Source organism: Phascolarctos cinereus, unplaced genomic scaffold, assembly GCF_003287225.1.
Source record: "Phascolarctos cinereus isolate Bilbo 61053 unplaced genomic scaffold, phaCin_HiC Scaffold_2;HRSCAF=192, whole genome shotgun sequence".
Classification (NCBI taxonomy): Eukaryota; Metazoa; Chordata; class Mammalia; order Diprotodontia; family Phascolarctidae; genus Phascolarctos; species Phascolarctos cinereus.
The window spans coordinates 135,356,153-135,380,056 of record NW_027555625.1 but is presented as its reverse complement, the minus strand read 5'-3'; the positions used below and the strand labels follow the sequence as shown (position 1 = coordinate 135,380,056).

The following is a 23,904-nucleotide window of genomic DNA, read 5'->3' as shown; positions in this document are numbered from 1 at the left end:
GGCACAGTGGACAGAGTGCCAGCTTTGGAGTCAGAAGGATGTGAGTTCAAATCCAGCCTCAGATAATTACTAAGCTGTGTGACCCTGGGCAAGTCACCGAATCCCATTTGCCTCAATTTCTTCATCTGTAAAATGAGCCGGAGAAGGAAATGGCAACCCACACCAGTATCTTTGCCAAGAAAACCCCAAATGGGATCATTAAGAGTTGGACACAACTGAAATGACTCAATATCTCTATTTTACTCTATAATTTTCCATTTTTTTAGTTCAGTCCATTAACATCAAGAATATAATTATTTTTTCTTATATCAAATCCTATTACAGACCTTCTTTAATTTTTTTCCCAAACCGTACCTGCATTTTTGTTTTGTTAAAATAATTATCTCAAGTCTCCTCACATATTCACTTCACACTTAGCCCAAATCCAGATCACTAAATCTTGTCTTTTTAAAAACTTTCCTAGGAGCAGCTAGGTGGAACAGTGGATAGAGCACTGGCCCTGGAGTCAGGAGTACCTGAGTTCAAATCTCACCTCATACACATGACACTTACTAGCTGTGTGACCCTGGACAAGTCACTTAAACCCTAGCCCCCCTCCCAAAAAAAATTCCTTGGGTACCTCCACCTTATTTTATTTAAAGAAATCTGATCCCAATTTTCTTCTTTAAACAGATTCAACCCAGCTCCTCTGCCTAGCCTAGATACTGATCCCTTGATACTCCTTTTACTGATGCTGCAATTTTTACCCCTGCCTTGCTCACAGATAAAAGTAGGGTTGATGAGCTTCCTCTCTTCTCTTCCTCCTTCTATACCATTGTTTGAATGACCTTCACTTGTAGTGTCCTGATTTCAGGAAACACTAAGTCACTTCATTTTCCTCTTCTCTTTTCCCTTCTTCTAGGATATTTCATTCGGATGACCCAATGACATAGTTCTTGTTTCCTCAATTATCTTTAAGCAGGTGAAACTTCTAAAGAATAATATTCTTATCTCCTTGTATTACGTAAATATAAGATACTGCTCTTTGTTGTGTGGATATTTTGTTTGCTGAAAGGGGCAGAAATAGGATATTTGCCTAAGGAACATTAATAAAATCAGCTTGAGAAGAAGCACACCCACATACAAAAATGTTTGAGAAGAGACAGACTGCCCTGAACACGAGAGAAAGAGGGCCCTCATGAGTATACTGAGATGACTTGTTTGAAAGCAGAGCACTGAGTCAAAGATGGATGCAGTGCATTGTGGTCCTTACCACAGTTTACCTATGATTATTTTCAGAATTTTGAAGGATGTAACTGATAAACCATAACTCAAACAACTATTTGGAGACTGTGGGATGATTATCTAAGGCCTGTTGTGGTCACACCTGACAGAAATGTGGATTTAAACATTTTCACATCATAAATTAGAAATGGAGGCCTTGATTTGAGGGAGTAGCAGTCAGAGGAGGTAGTAGATGATCAGATGAAGACAGAAGCAGAAGAGGAAGCTAAATGTGGGAAGAGTTGGGGATGGAAGACACAGAAGGCAACAGAAATTGTTTTATAGAAGACAATACAGAAGCTGGCAGGGACCAAGCTGACAGACCGGCAGGCCCTGTGTTTTTGGAAGCCATGATGTTTGGAAGAGAATTATTTTGCTGAAGGTTGATTGGCTGGAGAAAGGCTAGTCAGCCAGCAGAGCTGATTAAAGGTGAATAGGCTCTACACTTGTGAAAGCTGATTAGAAGAAAGCAGGATCCTGTTATTTGAAGAGTTACGATGTGTTGCCATCTGGACCACTCTATTGCCTGAGGGAGGGTAAACCTCTCAGGGATGCCTGTTGTTGATCCTTACTGTCCCAGCAAGGAAAGTGTGAAAGGGAGGTTTTGTACCATTTTGAGTTACGCTGATATATTTATACATATATATACACAATACTTTCTAATCACCCTGCCAAGAATGGCTGTGTGCTAAAAGAGCTCGATATTGTTTTCAATGGACTAAGAATAGCACAGGAGCAGCTTCGGCCAACAGGAAATCTACGAGGACCAGAAGAGGAGCAGATAGCAGAGAAGTGGTTTGGTTTGGTTTTTCCTGCAGGTGACATGTTCTCTAAAGAGACTGAAGAGAGATACTATTTTCAAGAGAGACCAAAGACGTCAAGGCCTGCCATCCAGAGTCAGGAGCTGCTTGAGGCACATGGTTTCGCTACTCATGTGCCTTCCTATTAGGTGCCTACTCTGTTCACACTATGTATTGGGGTGCCCCAGGTTTACAGGTCAATTTTCCATTGAAATTCCTGTCATGTTTTATAATACTGACACACCATCAATCAGTTTCAGATTCATCTCATAAGCCTTGTCATGATTTTTAAACGTTAGGGGTAGTTAGGTGGCACAATGGATACAGCACCAGGTCTGAAATCAGGAGGACCCGAGTTCAAATCTGGCCTTATACTTACTACGTAGGACTGGGCAAGTCACTTAACCTATTTACCTCAGTTTCCTCATCTGTAAAATGGGAATAATAGCACCTACTTCCTAGGGTGGTTGTGATAATCAGATAATATTTATAAAGCACTTAGCACAGTGCCTTGCTCACAGTTAAGTGCTATATGTCAGCTATTTTATTTTGGATTAAAAAACATTTTTTTTATAAAGTAACTTGATGTGAGAAACATAAGATACTACTCTCAATCTTTGCTCTCAAACTGAAGGAGCTCCTTGCTTTATAGTCATGTTCATAGCTATGTTAGCTATATATTTTTACCTTTTAGTTTCTTTTGCCCACTGTTTTAGTTTCAAAGAACCTGCTTAGCTCCGACTCTCTCAAGATTGGTAGTGGCTGATTTTGTTCTTTTTTGATGTAAGCATATGTTCACTTGTACTTCCACTTTAGTGGAAGCCATTCTTCTTTGCTTTTCATCACATAATAGTGCAGTCTTTCGTTTTCTTTGTTGGAAGAGTAGCTCTGTATGATTCGAACTGGCTTTCCATTTTAAGGGGATTGTTTTGGCATCACAACTTCAACCTCCCAGCAGAGAGGTAGTGGATTACGAATGTGGAATAAGACATAACATCTTCAGAGATGGCCCCTCTACGTGGGCAGTGACATTTCTGAGTGAGGTAAATTTGGAGTCCTATGGATGTTACCAAAATGAATTGGGGCAGCTAGGTGGTTGACACTATAGCTAACATTAAAAAATACAACCAAAGTGGCTTTAATATAGCCAAAACACGACAGCCAAGATTCAAACTGGGATTAGATACCCCACTATGCTTAGCCATAAATCTAGGTAATTAAATAACAAAAGTATTCGCCAGAGAACTACTAGCCAATGCTTAAAACTCAAAGGACTTGACGGTGTCCTAAGCCCATCTAGAGGAGCCTGTTCCATAATCGATGAACCCCAATACACCCTACCCCTTCTTGCCAATACAGCCTATATACCGCCATCTTCAGGATGACCCCGAGTTCAAATCCAGCCTCAGACACATAACACTCACTAGCTGTATGACTTTGGGCAAGTCACTTAATCCCAATTGCCTCACCAAAAAACAAAACAAACAAAAAAACCCCTAAGCTCTAATCCCAATACTTTGGGGCAATCTTCTTGCCTGAAACATTAAGACTTTGTTTCATCATGTTTTGCCAGGAGGCTGAGAAACAGTCTCAGTTATGTGGCAAATTTTAACATGGTCAAGTTACAATATAGGCAGGCATAGATCATTTGCAATCTGCATAGTTGGAAGGAACACTGACAATGATGAGATCACCAATCTATTTGGGCATCTGAGTTATCTCTAATTAGGTTACTTTTCAACTACTATGAGAATTCATTCGTTCATTCATTCATTGCTTCTCAGTATTCCTTTACCTCATTTTTTAAGTGTAGTACAAGATTACCTGGTTATTCCTTTCTTTGGACTCAGTTCTGGTTTATCTGAAGGATTTTCCTTGTGATTTCTTTTCTATTTCTGTTGTTCCTTTACATTATTGGGTGCATTTTTTGCATTTTTGAGGTGATGCTGAACTGAAGGGACCACTCACATTCAGCCACTGTCAGGCCCACAGAGGTGAAGATTTGCCCAGGTGGCACATCTTATTAGTGGCGAAGGCTGAGTTATAAACCTGAGCTGCCTGCTTAGAAATTAAAAACTCTTCTCTGGACATTTCCCCCCCAAGAACATAGATGCAGCAACATGAAAGGAGATAGTCATCACATGCTCACAGAGGACAGAAGTTTTCAGCATGTGTATGAGATTGAAAGAGTATATTTATTTATTCACCAGCACCCAAATTGATTGTTAGGAATCGTATTTCTAGCTCCAAAGTCCAACACACAGACTTCTTTATATTGGGGGAAATGAAAAAAAGTAACACTGTGGAAGAGGAAAAAAACATGATGGCAGGTTTTTCTCCTCCTCTTGGCTACTCATGAGAATGACAGAATATGATGTCAGAGGGATAAGGTTAATGGCTAATTCCCTTGGAATGAGGATAAAAAATTAATTTAGATGATCCTACTTTGGGGATCCAATTCCTCATTCCCCAACCATTCAGAAGAGAAATCCACTGAGATATGTTTAACATACCTACTGCATGTTAAATTTACATTATAAATTCCTATTTCTGTATTTTTCTCTCTATATAAAGAATGGTTGCTAAGCAATGAAATATTTTCATTTATACAAACTAAGTACAAGTATAAAACTACAAAGCTTCAGTAATTGTTTCTAGAACAGCATTAAGCTCAACCAACTTAGCAGCTAAAACTAGGTAACCAAGCTTCTCGAACCCTTCATCCTTCTTGTTCTTTCCCTGACTCTGATCTCCATGGGATGCTAAGAATGGCAACATAAAATTGAAGAGTTGCCCTGCAGTATTACTCCCATTTATACAAGGCAGAAATAGCCCTATCTGCAGGATTCGTCTAGAACACAACCATTGAAATTTCTATGTGCAGAAGCCATTGTATATATTTATTTATTATTCGATAAATAGGAAGGTTTTTCTAGTAAAATTTTGAAAGTTGCTTGTAACTCACATTATTTGTTCCTCAATGTAGTTCTTTTCATCCAATTTTCTTTTAATGGGTTCTGAGCAAAACTTTCTGGGTGAGATTAAGTTGGTGGTGGTTTTTTTTTTTTGAGGGGGGAGTGGGATTCAAATAATTGGTGTTTGGCATTTCCCTTCACTACAGGGAATTGTATTGAAATTTTGTGTGTATGTGTAGTGTGGAAGGGAGGTGGTGTTAAATGCCTAATTTGATTATTGGTTATTTTGGTTGTTTAACCTGCCCTTTTTGGTAGGTAAAATTTAGCACCTGCCACCATTCAGAAATAAAATCTCTGTCCCTGAAGATCAGTATGAAACTTTGTTTTTTCTCTTAAAAGCTCCTGCTTATAAAATAAGAAATCAGATTCAAAATTTCTTCATTAAGTTATTATGCAGAAAGAAGAAAAGAAGTACACATACTTTTATCTGCCTCTTCTATAATAATCTTCTGTTAAAAATTAATTCTACTAATATAAAATAAATGATTACTAGCAAATACAATTGCTTATTCAAAATACAGAACGTTGCAAGTTTGTTAATAGCTTTCAACCGCACTGAGACTTTTGGGACAACCTTGTATTTCTGCTTAGCACTTTTGCCATCAATCTGCCAATCTTAGATTACAGTTATAATTTTTAAAAAAGATACGGTAACTCTTTTTTGTGGTCTTTGTGATAGTTCTACTCATACCCCACAAGCATGTCTCCTTAAGTTTTTTTTCCTTCTCATCGTGATTTGGTATGGTTTTGCTTCTATCTACTCACCCTCTCTATTAGTTCCTGGCAGCCTTCAACACTTTCTACCTAACTCTAACTGACCCTGGAAATGGAGTACATCACAGTCAAAATGTTTTTCTGAGCAGATCTAAGAAGAGTGGAGCTGAGAGCAGTCTTCTGGTCACTGATTATTTTAAGCAACAAAGGAGACAAGGCAAGTAGTTGGTTGGAAAAGACAGGCAACAGCAGCTTAACAATTTTGGGGTGGTAAGTACCCTGGATATATTAAATCTTTATACAAGCCCCACCCAAACTACCATTCATACCAAAGCATTTCTATTATTCAAGTAAATCACCACTAGGCAACACAGAAAAGCAATTATGTTCCAAATGTGATGAATTTATTTTACTCTGATGCAAAACCAAAGCTTTCACTATAGCACAGAGACCAATTTGATAAAAGGTCATGAAAAAGTGGTGTAGGACATGCAGGATGTGATGTACAAACTGGAGGATCGGGTCATTTCCTTTATAACATGACACTACACTGTCGTTGAAGAACAAATTTAAAATAACACTGAGAAACCGAACTGAAATGTGGCACAAACATTACAACTTCCATGCATGCCTTCAAGTATCTCTCTTATAATAGACTCAAAAACCTCTAGACTTCAGCGTGGTGGCGCTACAACAATTCTTTGGAAGAATAAAAAGTTCACATTGTTGAAATTTCACAGAAGAATATTAAGGCCAAAACAGAGTGGGTTCATTTCTCTTCATTTCCAGGGACAGATCTGATACTTTACTTAAAAACTGTATTAAGCTTCCAATTCAAATCCCAACCCAACCTTGTGACCTCCTGCATTGAAGTTTTTTCCATCAATTAAAGCTGAAAGTGTCAATTTTACACCTGCAAAGAAAAAAAAATCCATAATCACATTATTACTGGAAAAAAAAAATCTAAATTTTAGACAAGTGAATTCCAAACCTTACCTATGATCATCTACTTAATTCAGTAGTCTGATTAATGGTACAATTAGAAAAAAAAAATTATGGATTTATTTATAAAAATTTATGGTTTCTAATCATAGACACTATAATTTCTTGTGTGTGAACAATACCAAAATCAGGATTTTTATAATAAGAACATTTTTGCTTTCTGTTTTAATGATTACTACAGATTAATTTATTCCAGCCCTACAATGAAAATTTGTTTTGTTATTCCCCCCTGCAATCTTCCTTCCATTAACATCACCTTTGCTTACCTGCTCGGAGTGTCTGAGTATATCCAAGTCCAATAAGGCTGGCATTATTCACTTTACCCTAAAATTAGGAGACACAGGAGTTACTTCACATGGAGGTAATCATCACTGGTAGTTTTACCTATACTCTCCAGATGTCAGAAGCATCTTAGGATACAATTTATAACTACTGTATTGAAAGCTTGAGATGAAAGGATTAATTTCTATGACATCATGTACTACAGTAAGAGTGGTTCCTAGAGTCATCCAGAAGTCTGTTCCAAGATCTAAAATCCTTATGATTAAAGATATCTTTTTCCTGATAGTCAGCTACGCTATTTTGACATTACCTCAATTTTATAGTAGCTACTCAATAAATATATGTTGACTTGATTACTGCTACTTAATAGTTCCCAGACAATTTTTATCTTTTTTTTATGGATTCAAATTTTTTGAACCTGATAATCTGCTTAAAAGCAGATGAGAAAATACTAGAATATTATACTGAATACTCACTCACTAAAAATGTTAAAATTCTAATTAGTATAATAAAGTGCTGTTTAGAACACTGTGACATTCATTCAAAAAAATATTTACCAAATACCTAATGTACAGGTACCATGCCTTGTTTGGTGAATTTATCTATTATCTACTATGAGCAAGAAATAAAACATCATGATACTGTAAAAACGGTACTAGACTATGAATTAAAAGAACTTGATTTAAGACCACGCTCTGCCATTTACTATTTAACATCACATTGGACAAGATAATTAGATTCTCTAAACCCATTTCCTTGTCTGTAAAGTAACAATAATCCTATCTATCTTGCCTCCTTTATCAAAACTGTTAAGGAAGACATGAATGTAAGAACTTTTTAAATAGAAACATAAGATATTATAATTACTATTGAGAGGTTACCAAGTAACCTAAAACAGCAGTTCTCAAAATGAGACTTATAGACCCTTTGGGGTTCAATCCTTGAGGTAAAACAATTTTCTCAATAATCTGTTGTTGTTCAGTCGTGTCCAACTCTTTCTGACCCTCTGGGATTTTCTTTGCAAAGATCCTGGAGTGGTTTGCCATTTTCTTCTCCAGCTCATTTTACAGATGAGGAACTGAGGCAATCAGGGTTAAGTGACTTGCCCAGGATCAGAGAGCTTCTAAGTATCTGAGACCGGATTTGAACTCAGGAGGGTGAGTCTTCCTGACTCCAGGCCCAGTACTCTATCCACTGTACCATCCACCTGACTTACCATAATAATACTAAGATGTTTGTCTATTAAAATACTACTCTTTTTTCCAACTATATATCTGTGTGATGCTGGATTTTCTTCATATACTTCTACTAAAATAATACATCACAGCAGATACGAGTCTAGTAGTCTCTCTTCTAAGCCAGACTTTAAAGAGATTTACAAAAATATGTAGAACAATGACACTTCTCACTACTTTCTTTAGTTTGGAAAATAGTTAAAGAAAAAATGTTATACATGCAATAGGTCTGCTACTTTTAAAATGAATATTTTGAAAATTTATCACTTTTAATTTCTGATGCCATATAGACTGATGTAACTCACATAAACAAAACCAGTTTGGGGTCCTCAGTAATTTTTAAAAGCATAAAATGGGTCCTGAGAACCAAAAATTTGAGAACTGCTGACCTAAAAGCTTGAAGTTTCCAAAGCATTAACTTTTATCCAGGGTATATATACTTTGTAAAATCTGGTTATCCAATTACTCAAGTAATAAGCAAAAATCAAACTAATTCACATAAAAAAATTTTGGACCACAGACCTGGGATTTCACTGGCACAGGGAACTCTCTCCACCAATGCATACTAGTACCACTGTGCAATTTAGTCTCAGAGAGTTGCCTGTGGCACCGAGAGGTTAAATAACTTGGCCAGGGTCACACAGCCAGTGTATATCAGAGACCAAGACTTAAACCCAATTTTTCCCTGATTCTGAGTGGATTTCTATCCACTATGCCATTCTGCCTTCTTGAGAGAGAGAGGAGTCTCAATACTTATAAAACCTGAATTACGGATTTTTTAAATAGAAAGGCAGTTTTATTATTTTCACATATGTGTATGCACATATACATGAACTAAGTACTGACAAAACACTGCCAACTGGAGGTGCTACCAGGCCTGCTTTAACGAAAGTAAAGATGAAAGAAAGCAAAGTAAGTCCTTTAAAATAATTTTTTCTAAGATGCCATATAAGATAAATAACTGTCCCGATTGTATCAAGTTAGTATGTGAATTAGGAAAATCTTAATGATGTTTCACTGTACGTGGTATACGCCATACACTGCAAAATTTTTGATTCACCATTTGGTATTCAAAGCAAATTACTTAAATCTGGCTGTGCTTCAGTTTCTTCATCTTTAAAATGGGGAAGATGGCATGTGGCTTCACAGAAGACAACAACATATAAAATGAGATAATCGGCAGCTAATTGGTATAGTGAATGCTGTGCTGCACCAGGAGTGAGGAAGAATTGAGTTCAAATCTGGCCTAAGGCCTAACTATGTGACTTTGAGTAAGTCACTTAATCTCTGCCTCTTTTTCCTCATCTTTAAAATAGGGATAATAGTATCACATACTTCACCAGTTATAAAGACAAAATAGAGACAATAAGGTTGGCAAAGTGCTTTACAAATATTAAGTGCTATATAAATGCTAGCTACTATTATTATTGCATACGAAATGCTTTGTAACCTTAAAATGCTAGAAATGTAAGCGATTATTATGCCTATTACTAAAAGCTATCTTGCCACAAAATAGTAGCAACATAGTATATAGTAATAAGTCTCACTTATCACAGAGTACTAGAGAATTTTAGAAATCAAAAGAGCCTTAGGAATCAAAATTCAAACTCTCATTTTACAAAGGCATAAGCTAAGGCCCAGAGAGGGAAAACAACCTGCCCAAAGTCACAAAGCTAATCAGTGGCAGAACAAGAACTGTACTCAGGTGTCCTGACTTTCATATAAAACAAACAAAACCATTCACTTGCAACTTGTGGGTGAAAATTCAAGAGCAGAATGACATTCAGGCATCTATTCTTACAGATAGAGAAGTTTTTTGATCCAGCTTGTACTTAGCAGCAATGCCAAAACGAGTGTTGTTACTGCCAGCTGTCCAGGCAAGATTTATTGACGTTTCAATCTTCTCATTAACCTTTTGGTAAATCGACCCTCCAAATTCAGTGCCATCATTCCTGTTTTTACAATACAGAGAAAAGATATAAAAATCCAGTCTGGATTAGGTTTTCTTACATGATTAAGAAACAAATACTCAGACTATAAATTTGAACCCCATTTTACAACTTCTTATATAAATGAATGACTCTTAAACTGAACTAAATGCAGATATTAATAAATGAACTAAAATTGTCTACGCAGTCGCTCAAATGAGGAGCAGGTAATTTAGGGTGACTAAACATCACATACAATTTGCATGTAACATTTCCCAGACAATTCAACTGTGTCCAAAGACAACAGGTTCTATCTATCTATTATTGCATTTTCCTAGAATCCATAGACTCTAAGAATCAGGTTCATGGCAGACAACTGACAATAAATAATAAAATCAAAAGGTAAAAGCACGACATTAAAAGAAATAGTATTCAATATTCTCCACAGTCTGGCTCCAACTTAAGCTTCTCTCTTAGATTTCTCATTATATTCCATCTCATATACACTGAACTGAAACTGGTCACTATTTCCTGATGTGCTTTGCTCATGCTACTCACATCTCCACATCCAATATACCAAATGACATGAACTTTAAGTGCTCCATTCTGGCATCTAACAGTAATATTGAACTGTCAATACTCACACATGTGTGTGGAGCTGGAAGTCAACAGCCTTATAACCCAGGGCAAAATTATTCTGAGACAGTTTGGATTTGGCCGTGTCAAAACTCATCTGATAGCCAGCAAGCCAACCTTCATAAGCCAATACGGCCCAGCCATAGATGGTGGGTCCAGAGAAATCAATGTCAACATTTCCACCAAGACTGAAACAGTCCCGCTTATAGGAGGCCTTTAATTTCCCACTCTTCTTTCTGTAAAGAGAAACATTTAACTTTATTCTTCCCAGCTACAATAAGTGTTTAGTTGGTAACCCTAATCATAGATCTTTATAGCATCAGACCCCAGAACGAAAAGTTTCCTTTAATGACATGCACTACATATAGTAAAACTGTTATAAACATCTTAGTAATATAAATATAATTTATTAGTAATAAGAACTTGTGACATTTTTTAACAGCTATTCCTTACTGTAGGTACAAATGATGGGCCATTAACTACCATTATTACCAATATCACAGATAGGAGATTGAGAATCTATTTTAGTGAATCCGTTTATAAATCACAATTGCATGTACTGAAATAAGAGACCAATATTATTTCAAGATATTTTAGGACACGTGTCAGACGCCAAACTTCTTTAAATGTTTCCAAATGCCACAAAGGCAACACTTTTAAGCATTTTAGAGTTATTAACCTATAATGAAGCTACTTAGTTCACACAAATAAGCATGAGCTCATCTAACTCTAGTCATTCCCTTTGACCATAAATGGAAAAGTACAAAAGAACTTTATCTGTTATTACAGCTGCTATATTTATTTTAGCACCTTTCTCTATGGATTGCTAACTGTCTTTGCGTATTTACCATTCAATTGGTTTTAACTTACAAAAAATTCTAAACTCAAATGTCAAATAAAATGACCATTTCCAGATACAAATTAGAAGAGAAAGTGGATTTTATACGTCTGCACTTCTCTGGACTTCCTTCTCTTTTGTGCATTTTTAAAAGCGTCCCAGTAGTTTTCATCTCTTTCTCGTAATGCTATCTCTAGCCCCCACTACTCCCACTTCCCCTCCCCAAAATGAAATTTAGAAAAAAAGAAAAATAGAACTCTTACAACAAATACGCATATCCATACAAAACAAATTTCCACAATGGCTATATCAGAAAATGTATGTCTGCACCTTCCGTCTATCACCTTTCTGTCAGGAAGCCATTCAATTCATTCTCACAGCACACCAGTTCAACATGTGGGGAGCAAATTACACATGAGAATACTAAGGCACAGTGAAGCTCTCTCAATTTGAGAGAACAAATTAGCAGCATAAATTGGAATAAAATCCTGGTTTCCTAATCGTCTAGTTCTTTGGCCATTAGATCATGCTACCTCCTTAATAAATAATTTTTTCTGTTAAAGAACCTGATTGTAATGAATAAATGAAAGCACTGTTTACTATGTGTAAAGCAGTAAGGATGCAAATAAAAAACAAGACAGATCCTGCTCTCAAGGAATTCCATTCTATATCAACAGAATACACATATAAAGAGATTTCAACTTCAAGTAAGATGGAAAAGCCCAGTGATCCGTACATAGGGTGCAGCAAATGGTAATGCATCTTCTTTAATGTTATTTTCACTGACAGAACCACAACGAATTCCAATGCTGAACCATTTGTCAGTGCCAAGGAATTTTGTAGAAAGACCTTTCTTTTCCAGGTCTTCAGTAACTCCTAAATTTGTGGGAGCCCATACTTGTGATTTTGTTGGTAAAAAGAATTCCCAGTAAGGAAACACCCTACTAGTGCAGATCAGCAACTGCTTCACAATTAATAATCTTAGAGTGTCGCCAGAGGGCACGGAGGGTTTAAGTAACTTGCTTAGGGTCACACAGCTAGTAGGTGTCAGAGGCAGCACTTGAATTTGAGTCTTGCTACCTCAAGGCCAGCATTCTATCCACTACACTATTCTGTTTAACTTTCAAGAATACAGTATGGAAAATAGCTATGTAGTGTTAGACTACCATGCATCATAAACATTTTCTACCAACTACCCCCCAATCTGGCATTTTCACAAATTTGTGATCCACTTTTTAATTTTCATATTCCAAGTTCTCAAGTCCAATAATTTCTTTATCCTCAACATATCCTCCATATTATCAACCTCCAACCAATCTCTTTCAAGTTATAGGCCTATTCTCCTATGTCCTCTTGACCACAAAGGACACTTTGTAAAATCATGAGTATATAATTACCCTGTGTTTGGTACAAATATGGTGTCAAGAGTCACCTTCAAACCTTCAGCCAACTGAAAAAGACAGAAACATTTAATATTACCAAAACTTAGTACTCAAGCCAATTTTAAGCACCTTTTAACTTTACGTTTAAGGAGAAGGGAATTCACGATATAAAATCTATTACATTACGTATCAAAGCATTTTCCCCTCAACAAAGTTCTCCACCCTTCCCAATAAAAAAGATCAAAACCCAATAAAACAAATACAATTAGGATAAAAATCTCTCTATAACAAAATTTTTAAAAAGTTGGTGGCCTAAAAATTTCAAGAATCTTTAAAGGACTACAGTTCTAGTGTTACAAATTAATTTTAGACATCTTATCCTAACATTTAAATGTTACACTAACATTTTAGTCAACATAAGGAAATATTTACAAATTTCATAAATGCCTTTTTATAGATAGTGAAATACTGCCCTACATACATCTGGCACTGAATCAATACCTGACTAAATGACTGAAAGGGTTAAATAATCCAATAGAATTTTTCTGAAAGGTTAATCCAGATCTAGTATGGAATGGTACTACACTTCATAATGAAGAAATGATGGAATAGTTAACACTGCACAGCAGAGTTGTCAAACGTAAGTGCTGAAACAGACTAAAATGTAATAAAAATACAACATAATGTTAATTTGAGGTTTTCTAAGTCAATATGCTGCCCCATTTCTATTTGAGTTTGATGCCATAAAGGGGGTTTCTTTACATCACTGAACAATTCTCACTCCCTTTATATAAGATCATGGTAGGATAAATTTGCATGGACAGAGAAGAAGAAAATAAACTAGACTAGTTATAATACACCATCAAGAACACATTTTCTGGTTTCTTCAACACTCAATTTGCAAAATATACTTATGCTTCAAAACTAAACTTCTACCCTCTTCTCTTACTTTATCCTCCATGCTGATTTCTGTCCCCAGGGTATTGTCTGTGTTCCATTTTTGAACGAAGGTAAGCCCATAGTCACAGATCTTGTACTTCGTTTCCAAATTACCCGAAGCTTTACCTGTGTCAGTGTATGAATGACCAGATGTAGAAAATTCCTGTGAAAATAAGAAATTAGATAACAATTTCAGAATTAACATGTCAAATTAAACTAATTTTAAAAAGCTAATGCTTTCTAATCTACTACACTGCTCAAAACTATAAAAGTTTACTATTTACACAGCCCCAACACTTAGAATGATTGTTTCTGTAGCAACTTTAATCTCCAAATTTCCTTTATCTTTTTTTTTGCAAATGTTGAATATTTTAATAATTTCTAGATACACTTCAATCATTAGGGTTCTCTAACACTCATTTTTTTGGCCTCCTACATAAGAGTAAATATACAAAACTACTTAAATATAAAGACTGTCTTCAATACTTTTATTAGCTTTATGCTTAGTTGTTACTCAATATTTGTTGAATGAAAAGTTACTCCAAAATAAGAAATCAACATTATCTTAAAACACTTACATTTTTTACTTATTTTTATTTGTTTGATGAGGCAATTGGGGTTAAGTGATTTGCCCCAAGTCACACAGCTAGTGAGTGTTATGTGTCTGAGGCTGCATTTGAACTCAGGTCCTCCTGACTTCAGGGCTGATGCTCTATCCACTGCGCCACCTACCTGCCCCAAAACACTTAAATTTTTGACATTTAGGTCAGGTCAAACTGTTAGTTTTAAGATGTTGAAAGAAATTAGTTTTTCCCCAATTCTTTGTTCTATTAACTAGCTCACCATTTCATAGTAAAATTCGAAGTAATTCATGTGACTCTTACATGAAAATGATTACCTCGTTCTATATTATGCCTCTCAAACTACCATTAATAAGAGTAGAATAATTAGTTTTTTATGGTCTGAATTCTAATGATTGTTTTAGAAATGATAATATGCAGTATTTCTAGTATCCTCAATCAACTGTAATGAAAAGCATCTGCCCCATTCTTCACCCTAAAATATCAGTTGACTAGTCAAAATTTATCACCATTAATATATAAACTATCAGAAACAAAATGCTGATTGGTATTCTTAAGGCAAATAATTCAAAAGTACTGCCAATTCTCCTTGGTACCATTTCACAGTTCTCAAAGGTTTGCTTCCTCCAATTAGCAGACATCCTACCATCTAATGACAGTTAAACAGGCTATGTTAGAGAAACATGACTAGACAGTTATGCTATACTTATCAACACAAAGCAGACTTTCAGAGGAAAAGTCCACAAAGCACAGTTAGGTCAAACACTAGTTAAAAATTATCACATTTTAATCCTATTGACATTGCACAAAGTTCTTTTAATGGGATAATCCTACTTTTCCACTGGATACTAGCATAAAGTATTTCATTTTCATGACTAAAAATCTGAAATCTTGATGACAACTACAATAATGAATATAAAAATGACTGCATTGTGAAGGAAATTTCAGATATAATGCATCAAGATAAATTGCTCCTGTCTTCCAAATTTCCTTATTACTTCTGGTTATTTCTCATTTAGTAGCATCATAAATCTAAAAGAGCTGTGGTTCATATAGTACTTGAGTTTTAAACACATTGAATTGTAGACACAAAATTGTTTAAGTTTTTGTATAACTACCTAATGTTTTACACTGGTGAAATATTAGTAGCATGCTTAAAAAATATGCTAGGCATTTTACAACTCTATATTGCATGCTAGTTAGCAACACCAATGACAAAAAATATTATTGCAACACAGATGGGTTGTTTATATGATGAAAATATCACAATATCATTTTCCACGTCTGGAAAATGAAAAGGATGTCATCTTGTTTTGGAATTTTGATAGCTGTGATGAAAAAAGCATATTATCAGACCAAAAACATATATAAGGAATAAAAAAGCAAGCACATAAGCACACTCTTTATTCTTACCAGCTGGATGAATAACCCCAAACCACAGCAGCATGAAAAGATAAAGTTTTAAAGTTTTGTGATTTTTCTGAACATGAAAGCTACTTCTTTAGGTCCCCACATACTTTTTAAAAACACCATTATAATTTAATGCAAAATCCTATACAACTTTAAACAAAGAAAGATCCAAATGGAAAAACAATGATATTCTCTATATAAATGGCCTCCTCTAAAAGAGCAAATATATAAAATGTTCATGAATACATGCTAGCCCCATGAAGCAGGTATTTATCCTTATTTGACATGCAGAAATACTAAGACACAGAACGGCAGTGCCAATACAAAATCAGAGTCAGTGCCAAAGCCACTGATAGAAGCACACAAATCTTTCAACTCTAATCTTCTGTTCTAACCACATCATAATGTCCCAAAATGATGGCTGCAGTGATTTACACAGGTCCTGAAGGACATGCAAGAGAGGATGCCAGTGACAATAAAACAAAAAGGTAGACTGGAAATTGTTTATACACCCTGCACCTTTCTTGAATGAAATTAATGGCTAAGGTGACCCTGAAAATAAACGAACAAAACCCTATGTTCATGATTTCCAATAAAAAGCTTTTAAGAGCATCCATTAAAGCCTAGTCTGGGCCTGTGTTTTATTTTGTCAACTAATCACAAAGGATTAGAGAGACAATAATGAATCAGTCTGTGAAAGCGAAGGAGACTAAAACTTTAATGGAGTGTGTAAGTAAATTCTAAGTTTTCAGTAAAATTAAAAGCAGACATATTCCTATCACTTTGGCCCTGGGATAGATCCCTACCATCTGTCCTTACCTTTGACAGATTCAAAAAGCTCTTTTAAAAATATGATATATATTCAAAGAAAAAATTTGCTCTCTTTATCCCTGAGCTTAATTGTCTAAATAGGGCTGCTAACTTTAAAAGAGAAATAGTTAACTTGTAAAAAAATTTTGTAGCAAGTTTCTTTGATAAAAATTTAATTTCATAAATATATGTATATATACATCATACACATACAATACACATATACATACACACATATGTAAAACAAATTCAAGTTTATAAGAAGAACCATTCTCCAATTGATAAATGGTTAAAGGATATGAAGAGGCAACTCCTAAATGATGACATACAAACTATCAACTACTATATGTGTGAAAATATGCTCAAAATCACTAATGATAAAGAAACGCAAACTAAAGGAACTCTGAAATTCCACCCCGCACCCATCATATTGACAAAGATACACAATGACAGGTGTTAGAGTGGCTATGGGAAAACAGGCATATTAATGCACTGTTGGTGGAACTATGAACTGGAATAGCCATTTTGTGAAGCAATTTGGAACTATGCCCAAAAAGTCACTAAACTATGCATATGCTCTGACTTAGTGATATTTCTACTAGGCCCAAATCCCAGTGAGAGCAAAGAAAATGAATCCATTTACAGCAGTTCTTTTTCATAGTGGTAAAGAACTGGAAATAAAGGATATGCCCATAAATTGGGAAATTACTGAATAAATTATGAGTGAGATGGAATTGCATAGTGCTCTAAGAAATGATGAAATGTGGTTCAGAGAACCTCGGGAAGACTTGTAGAACTGATATAGAGTGAAGTGAGCAGAACCAGGAGAATAATTTATAAAATCACAATTTTGTAAAGACAAACAACTCTGAAAGACTTAAGATCTTGGATCAATGCAATAACCAACCGTAATTCCAGAAGACAGCTAATGGATTCAAGATACAGAATAAGAGATGTATTTTCGGACATGGCAAATATGGGAATTTGTTTTGCTTGACTATGCATATTTTTACAAGGATTATGTTTTTCTTTTAAATGAATGGAAGAGAAAATAAATGGCTATTAAATGAAAAATTAAATAGGGATGATCATGGGATCAAGATTATGACTAGGAAAAAAGAGCAAAGTGCACAAAACACAATGCAACTACCTTAGCTCATTCTCTGAAGAAGAACCCAAGTGCTACAGCCTAGAATAAAGAGACATAGACTATCCAAAACAACTGGTATTCACCTTTAGAAATAGGCATGACTTATTTTTAAAATTAGATAACTTTAAGGAATTGCAATGAAAGATTTTTGAGTCAACAGGAAAAAGAAAGTACACATCTATAAAAAATGTGGAAAATGACACAAAATCATTAAGTGTTCCTTTAGGCCAAGTGCCATTTAAAACCTCAGGTACTCACCACTCCACTGCAAGACTTAGTTCTAAGATCTATTTTAACCATACCAAACCCTGAAATAGAAAAGAATATCATAATATTAAAAAGATGAAAGTTAACAATATTTTTTAAATTAGAAGGCATTAAAAAGAGCTATGCATGCTACAATCTAATATGGCTGTTATAACTAGGTAACTCCAAAGTAGCTTTACAAGACCAGGAAGAAGAGAATTAGCCTAGTTATTCATAAAGATGAGAAATACTTCTGCCACATTACAAGAGAGAACTGAGCACACTGGAAAACAATTTAGCTGACATATGTACCTATACCCAAGCTAAAAATGACAGCTAAGTTTCATAACATTTACGGAATAGTCATAATATATTCAGCAAAGGAAAATAACACCAACACAACTGAATTTAAAATATTTTTCAGTCACTGAGATTCCTACATAAATTGTTGTTGTTCAGCCATGTCCGGTTCTCTGTGATCTCATTTGGGGTTTTCTTGGCATAGATACAGGAGTGGTTTGCCATTCCCTTCTCTACCTCATTTGACAGATGTGGAACCTGAGGCCAAGAGAGTGAAGTGACTTGCTCAGGGTTACAAAGGCCTGAGGCCATATTTGAACTCAGGAAGATCAGACTTCCTGATTCTGGGCCTGGCACTCTATCCACTGTTCTAGATAAAGAAATGATTTTGTGAGTGTCATTGCTTAGGAAGGGCACTGATAAGCTCGAGGGCAAATAGGATAGTGATGGGTCTTGAACCCATTCTATATGTGGATTGGGTAAAGGATCTGGGGATATCTGGCTTGAAGAAGAAAAAACTGAGAAGGGTTATAATGGCTATTTTCAAGTATATGAAAGGCTGTCATATGGAAGAGGTATTGCATTTATTCCGTTGGGCCTCAGGGGGCAAAACCCCAAGCAATCATATGCTGCAAAGAAGCAACTTAATCTCAATGTCATTAAAAACTAACAATTAGAATTGTCCAAAAATAGAATGGGCTACCTGGGAATTCCCTCTCAGTGGAGGTCTTCAAGCAAAGGCTGGATGACCATTTGCTAGGTTGGACTTGCTTCTCTTTTTGGGGTATGGGGTAGACTACCTGATTACTAAGATCCATTCCAACTCTCAAATTCTATGATTATGGGTAAATATGATATTTATTTACTTGTCAGTTTTCTGCACTGCCTAACAAGAATATGGTCTAGAACTAGAAATAAAGTAACAAAAGCAAAAAAAGTCTTTCTTAAAATATATTACTCCCCTTAATGAGTATTAGGACTTTAATATAAATCTCTTAGTTATCTCTCTAAATAATATGAAACCAGTTAAAATATTAACATTATTTTACAAGCAAAGGAACTAAAATTCAGTAACAACATACATACCATATCCTTTGTTGAAGACATCTTTGGCAGCCTTTCCTAGGTCACAGTAAGTTGGCGTCTCACACATTTCTTCTGAGAAAAACAGAAACAAATAGAATAATTTAACACAAGTAGAATAGTTCTTTAATTATCTTGTCCAATAAAAGTGGTAGTGCTATCTCATTAAGACTTTTAAGAAAAGCAATAAAGTAAAATTAATAACTATCCAGTATCAGAGAGAAGTATTTACTGTAAGAAGTTTAAAGCTTGTCTACTGTTTAGATATACTGTTTGGATTTCAAAGTTTAACACGACTGAATCAGAAATGAGCAACAAGAAAGATGTTTGCATCCAGACCTGTAATAATATGATACTAGGAAAAAAAACTTGGTAACATATTTCCACAATTATAAAAGGCTAAAAACAATAAAATTATAGATCATTCTGCTGTTCATAATGGAGCATTTCTAGATGAGAAAAATGAAAGAGCACTCTCATAATATTCAGAGGTGCTCTTGATGGAATATAAAAGAACTCTCTTTTTTTAAATGCAACCAGATATCTACACCAATAATGCTTGATGTTTTTAAACAACATGCAAAAAACCCCTATAGATAAAAACCTCTCTTAGGACTGTTATAAAAATTGAGATAAAAAGTATCTCGGATGCAGAGCAAAATAAGCAGAACCAAGAGAATATAAAAAATGACTACAATAAGGTAAATGAAAAGATCATCAAAAGGAAGTTTAATCTCAAGTAATGAAAAAGCCAATAAAGGCCTTGGAAAAGAGATATTAACATACCTCCATGGCAGAGGTGGGAGATTACTAAGAAAGATATCATATACATTGTCAGACAAGGTTTCTTTATCGAATGCAGTTGCAGAGGTGTTTTTCATTGTCACAAGGGAGAGTTCAACCTTGGGACATAAGGATACAGTAAGGGGTAGAAAATGACAGGTATGTAATGACAAAAGACAAATAAATAAAAAGCACAGCAGGGAAACTTTTTATGAACCCTGGAAAAGGAAATAACAAACTCAACGTAACTTTGCAAATTCAGTTCTTCAAAAAATGAATTATCCTATAATTGAACATCATTCACTAAAAATGGAGTTCTGGAACCAGGACTAAACACAATAATCTGTATGGCCAAAAACCTTTCTGATCCAAGATAAAAATGGTGCAAAGCTAGAGATTAAATTCTTCGAAAGTCCAAAGTGGCTTGACCTTTCACCTTTACTGTGAAATATTCATCACTTGCCATTACAATTTTTGCCTAGTTCTCTCAGAAGACATTGCCTTTGTGAGCCTAATATTCCTCTGCCCTCTTTATATAATAAGAAATCTATTCATGCAGTAGGTTAAGTTTCTGACAATCAGATTTAAAAGACTAAATCAAGTGCAGAACTATTTCAAACCGTCCCCTTAGTCCAAACTTGTGGTTATTACTAGGAAACATAGTGCTCCTGAAGGCACAGTCAGGGTACCTGGACTAGTTGCATACTCAAGGCAAAATATGTTAAGTAAATGATCCCATTCTTAAACCTAGCCCTCTGCTAGTTATTTAATCAAATGAAACATTGTTTAAAAAAAATTCACCTGCTCAAAAAAGAGTAATGAATGATCTCTATCAACATCACTAAATAGTATAAACTTCAATTTTGTCCAGAAATACAGTATTTCATATTTTACTTCTAGGACAATTTTATCTTACGAATAAGACCTTACTAGGGTCTTTATGCTGCTATTTTTAGGAGACACTGTCTAACTTACTCCTACAAAGAGTTTTAGTTTTTCATTCAACTTCAAAACCTCTCCCAAAGAGAGCAAATTTCATGACTTAGTTTCTATTTTCTTTACTGATCTCTACTTTGCTTGGTTCAATGTCATTTTTTCCAAATGTTAGCTAGCAGCATTTTTTTAAAAGGTGGGTAAGAAGAATCTGGAGCTTTATGTTGTTAAAGAGTCTGTGATGTTTTATTTATGTCAGCTAAATGAAATATAGCTGTTGAGGTCTGGTATGCACCATGTGCAGGTGGTTATTAGATAAAGCTATAGAACGAATAAAGAACTACAGTATTTTGTTACTAACTCAGCCGTTCAGGGTTACTTCCTTGGAGTTTGTACAGAGAGCGTCCTCGTTTAGACTTCAAACAACTTATCTATGACGGGCCCCTAGCATTCCAGAGATGCAACTTTACTCGAATATTATCATCTTTTCTCTATTAACGGAGCTCGGGCACTAACATGCTAGGACCCAAGGGCGCCGGCGCGGCCGCGGCTCCTCCCAAGGGCCCCCAGCGGGGGGTCCGGGAGCCAAGTTCCGGGAGCAGGTGACAACCCCCTCCCCCCCCACCCCGGGCACGCTCCCGGGCACGTTCGGAGGCTCGAGACAGGCGCTCCAGACATTCAGATAGAGGACAAGAGGTGGGCTTCCCCTCCCTCCCCCCGCCCGCCAGACCAGGCCTGCCCCCTCGGCCCTAACACAAAACCCCCACCCTCGCTCGCTCCCTCCCTCACCACTCCCCTATTCCGGCGCTTCTTCCCCGCCCCCCAAGGAGACGCTCTCACAGTTACAAAGCGTTCTCTTCTCCCCCGTCCATTCCCGACTCCTTGTCGTATTCCACCCCAATTCCCAGACCCGTTCACCTAGCTTGGGGCCGGCCTGCGTGGCGCGCGAGCGCGGCCTCCTCACCTCTAACTGAGCAGCCACTCTCTCCTCTTCACCAGGGCAAAGCTGAAGGTCTTCTCCACACCGACCGCGCGTGCGCCTGCGCCGAAATCGCTCCCAGAGCAGCGCCTGCGCACCGCGGCACGCTAGTTCTTCCGCCCCGCCCCGCCCCGCCCAAGCGGCTCTCCCAACCCCACCCCTGAGCGCTCGCTTCCGTGGCGCCTGCGCTCTGGTTTTTTGGCACCTGCTGAGGAGAGTGCCGGCGCGGCGGGACATGGTGTGGCGGGAGAAAGGGAGAATTGAGGTGTCTGGGAGGGCGCAAAGCTATCCCGAAAAAGGCCAGACTCTATATCGCTTACCGTGTACACGTGCGCGGGAGGGCTCCCCGACACACAGAGTAGCCGAGGGGCTAGGCGAGGGAGGGAATGGACGCTAGAAAAATACGCCCATCCCTGAATGTGGCTGCTCTCGCGAGAACTGCCGGGGGCGGGACCCCGATTTCTGTTACCAAGGCGAGGGGAGGCGGAGCGCGGCTGCTCCAGAGGGCTCGCCTGCTGCTTACCTGTCATTTCCAGGTTCGGATCCCTTGGGTCCCTGGGAGAGTCATTGCAGTGTTGTGACCCCCGGTCTCCTCCTCTGTAAAATGGAAATAATAATAATAACCAGCCATTCTCAGGGTGGTTGTAAGGTTCAAATTCGGGAGTGTAAAGAGCTTTGCAGACACCTGGAAGGGCTCTATGAATTAGGTGGTTTTTTTTGTTATATATTATTTAGAAATAGCCTCGACCAGGGGGTGGGGGGTGGGGGGAACCTGCGGCCTCCAGGCCACGTATGGCCCTCTAGGTCCTGAAGTGCAGCCCTTTCTGCACTTGAGGACCTAGAGGGCCACACGTGGCCTGGAGGCCACAGCTTACCCACCCTCTAATATAAGATGTTAGAACTGGAAGAGATTTTAAAACCACCTAGTCCAGCTTCTTATTTTATAGATGAGGAAGCTTGAAATTTGTTCTGTGAGGTTTGGATTCGGTCAAAGGGCCGCCCTTGAGGACCTAGAAGGCCCTGGACCTGGACCCTTCTGCTTCCGTCCTGAGTGGATGCTTTGGACTCCTTAATTTTATGCTTCACCCAGAAATGGTTAAAAATTAAATGATGTAATAATAGTAGCTAACATTTATGTAGGGCTTATCACATTCCAGGCACTGTGCTAAGCCCTTTACAATTATTATTTCATTTGATCTTCACAACGACCTTGGGGGGGGAGGGGTGTGCTATGAGATCAAGTAGAAAAGGATGGTTTATTTATTGACTGGGAGTATCCTTGGACCTTCTTACAAGGCCTGAAGTTAAAACAGATATGTCTTAAGAAACCTGTGTTCCTATATCATATTACACATTTAGATTTGGAAGGTATCCAAAAGGTCATTTAGTCTCTTCTGTCCAGTCCCCCATTTTATAGATCAAGAAACCAAAGTTCTGAGAAGTTCAATGTTCTGGCCTAGGCCACCCAGGCAGTAAGATTAGAGACAGGATTGAAGTTCAAGTCCATTAACTCCAAATTACATTTTCTTTGCACTGCATCACATTGCCTTAAAGAGAGCTGCCCTGGATTGGCCTGAGCCTGCTCCTTATATGATGGAGAACAGAGATTTGGAAATTGTTCCTTTCGACAGCTCT

At 37.0% G+C, this 23,904-nt stretch overlaps 1 protein-coding gene across 5 annotated transcripts; it reads right to left on the bottom strand.

Moving 5' to 3' along the window:
- Positions 1 to 6,134: 6,134 nt before the first annotated feature.
- Positions 6,135 to 22,693, bottom strand: VDAC3 (voltage dependent anion channel 3). Of its 5 annotated transcripts, none has more exons than XM_078149604.1 (9): positions 22,590 to 22,693; positions 19,578 to 19,649; positions 18,204 to 18,253; positions 14,005 to 14,157; positions 13,071 to 13,123; positions 10,844 to 11,071; positions 10,073 to 10,223; positions 7,021 to 7,078; positions 6,135 to 6,665 (listed from the first exon to the last, which is right to left on the bottom strand). In XM_078149604.1, exons 2-9 carry the CDS (start codon positions 19,642 to 19,644, stop codon positions 6,574 to 6,576), a joined length of 852 nt encoding a protein of 283 aa, XP_078005730.1. In that variant the 5' UTR covers positions 19,645 to 19,649; positions 22,590 to 22,693; the 3' UTR covers positions 6,135 to 6,573. The 5 variants fall into 5 exon arrangements, with proteins under 5 accessions (XP_078005730.1, XP_078005733.1, XP_078005729.1 ...); XM_078149607.1 differs by having other exon boundaries at positions 19,578 to 19,646; positions 22,590 to 22,678; XM_078149603.1 differs by lacking the exon at positions 22,590 to 22,693 and adding an exon at positions 22,255 to 22,363.
- Positions 22,694 to 23,904: the final 1,211 nt, after the last annotated feature.

Bases quoted from the DNA above. Each gene is read 5' to 3' on its own strand.
- VDAC3 (XM_078149604.1), bottom strand. From the start codon at position 19,644: ATGTGTGAGACGCCAACTTACTGTGACCTAGGAAAGGCTGCCAAAGAT. The intron at 14,158-18,203 runs GTGAGTACCTGA...TTATTTTCACAG, and splicing joins CTAAGTCTTGCAGTGGAGTG to GAATTTTCTACATCTGGTCA. The intron at 6,666-7,020 runs GTAAGCAAAGGT...TTTTCTTTGCAG, and splicing joins TACTCAGACACTCCGAGCAG to GTGTAAAATTGACACTTTCA.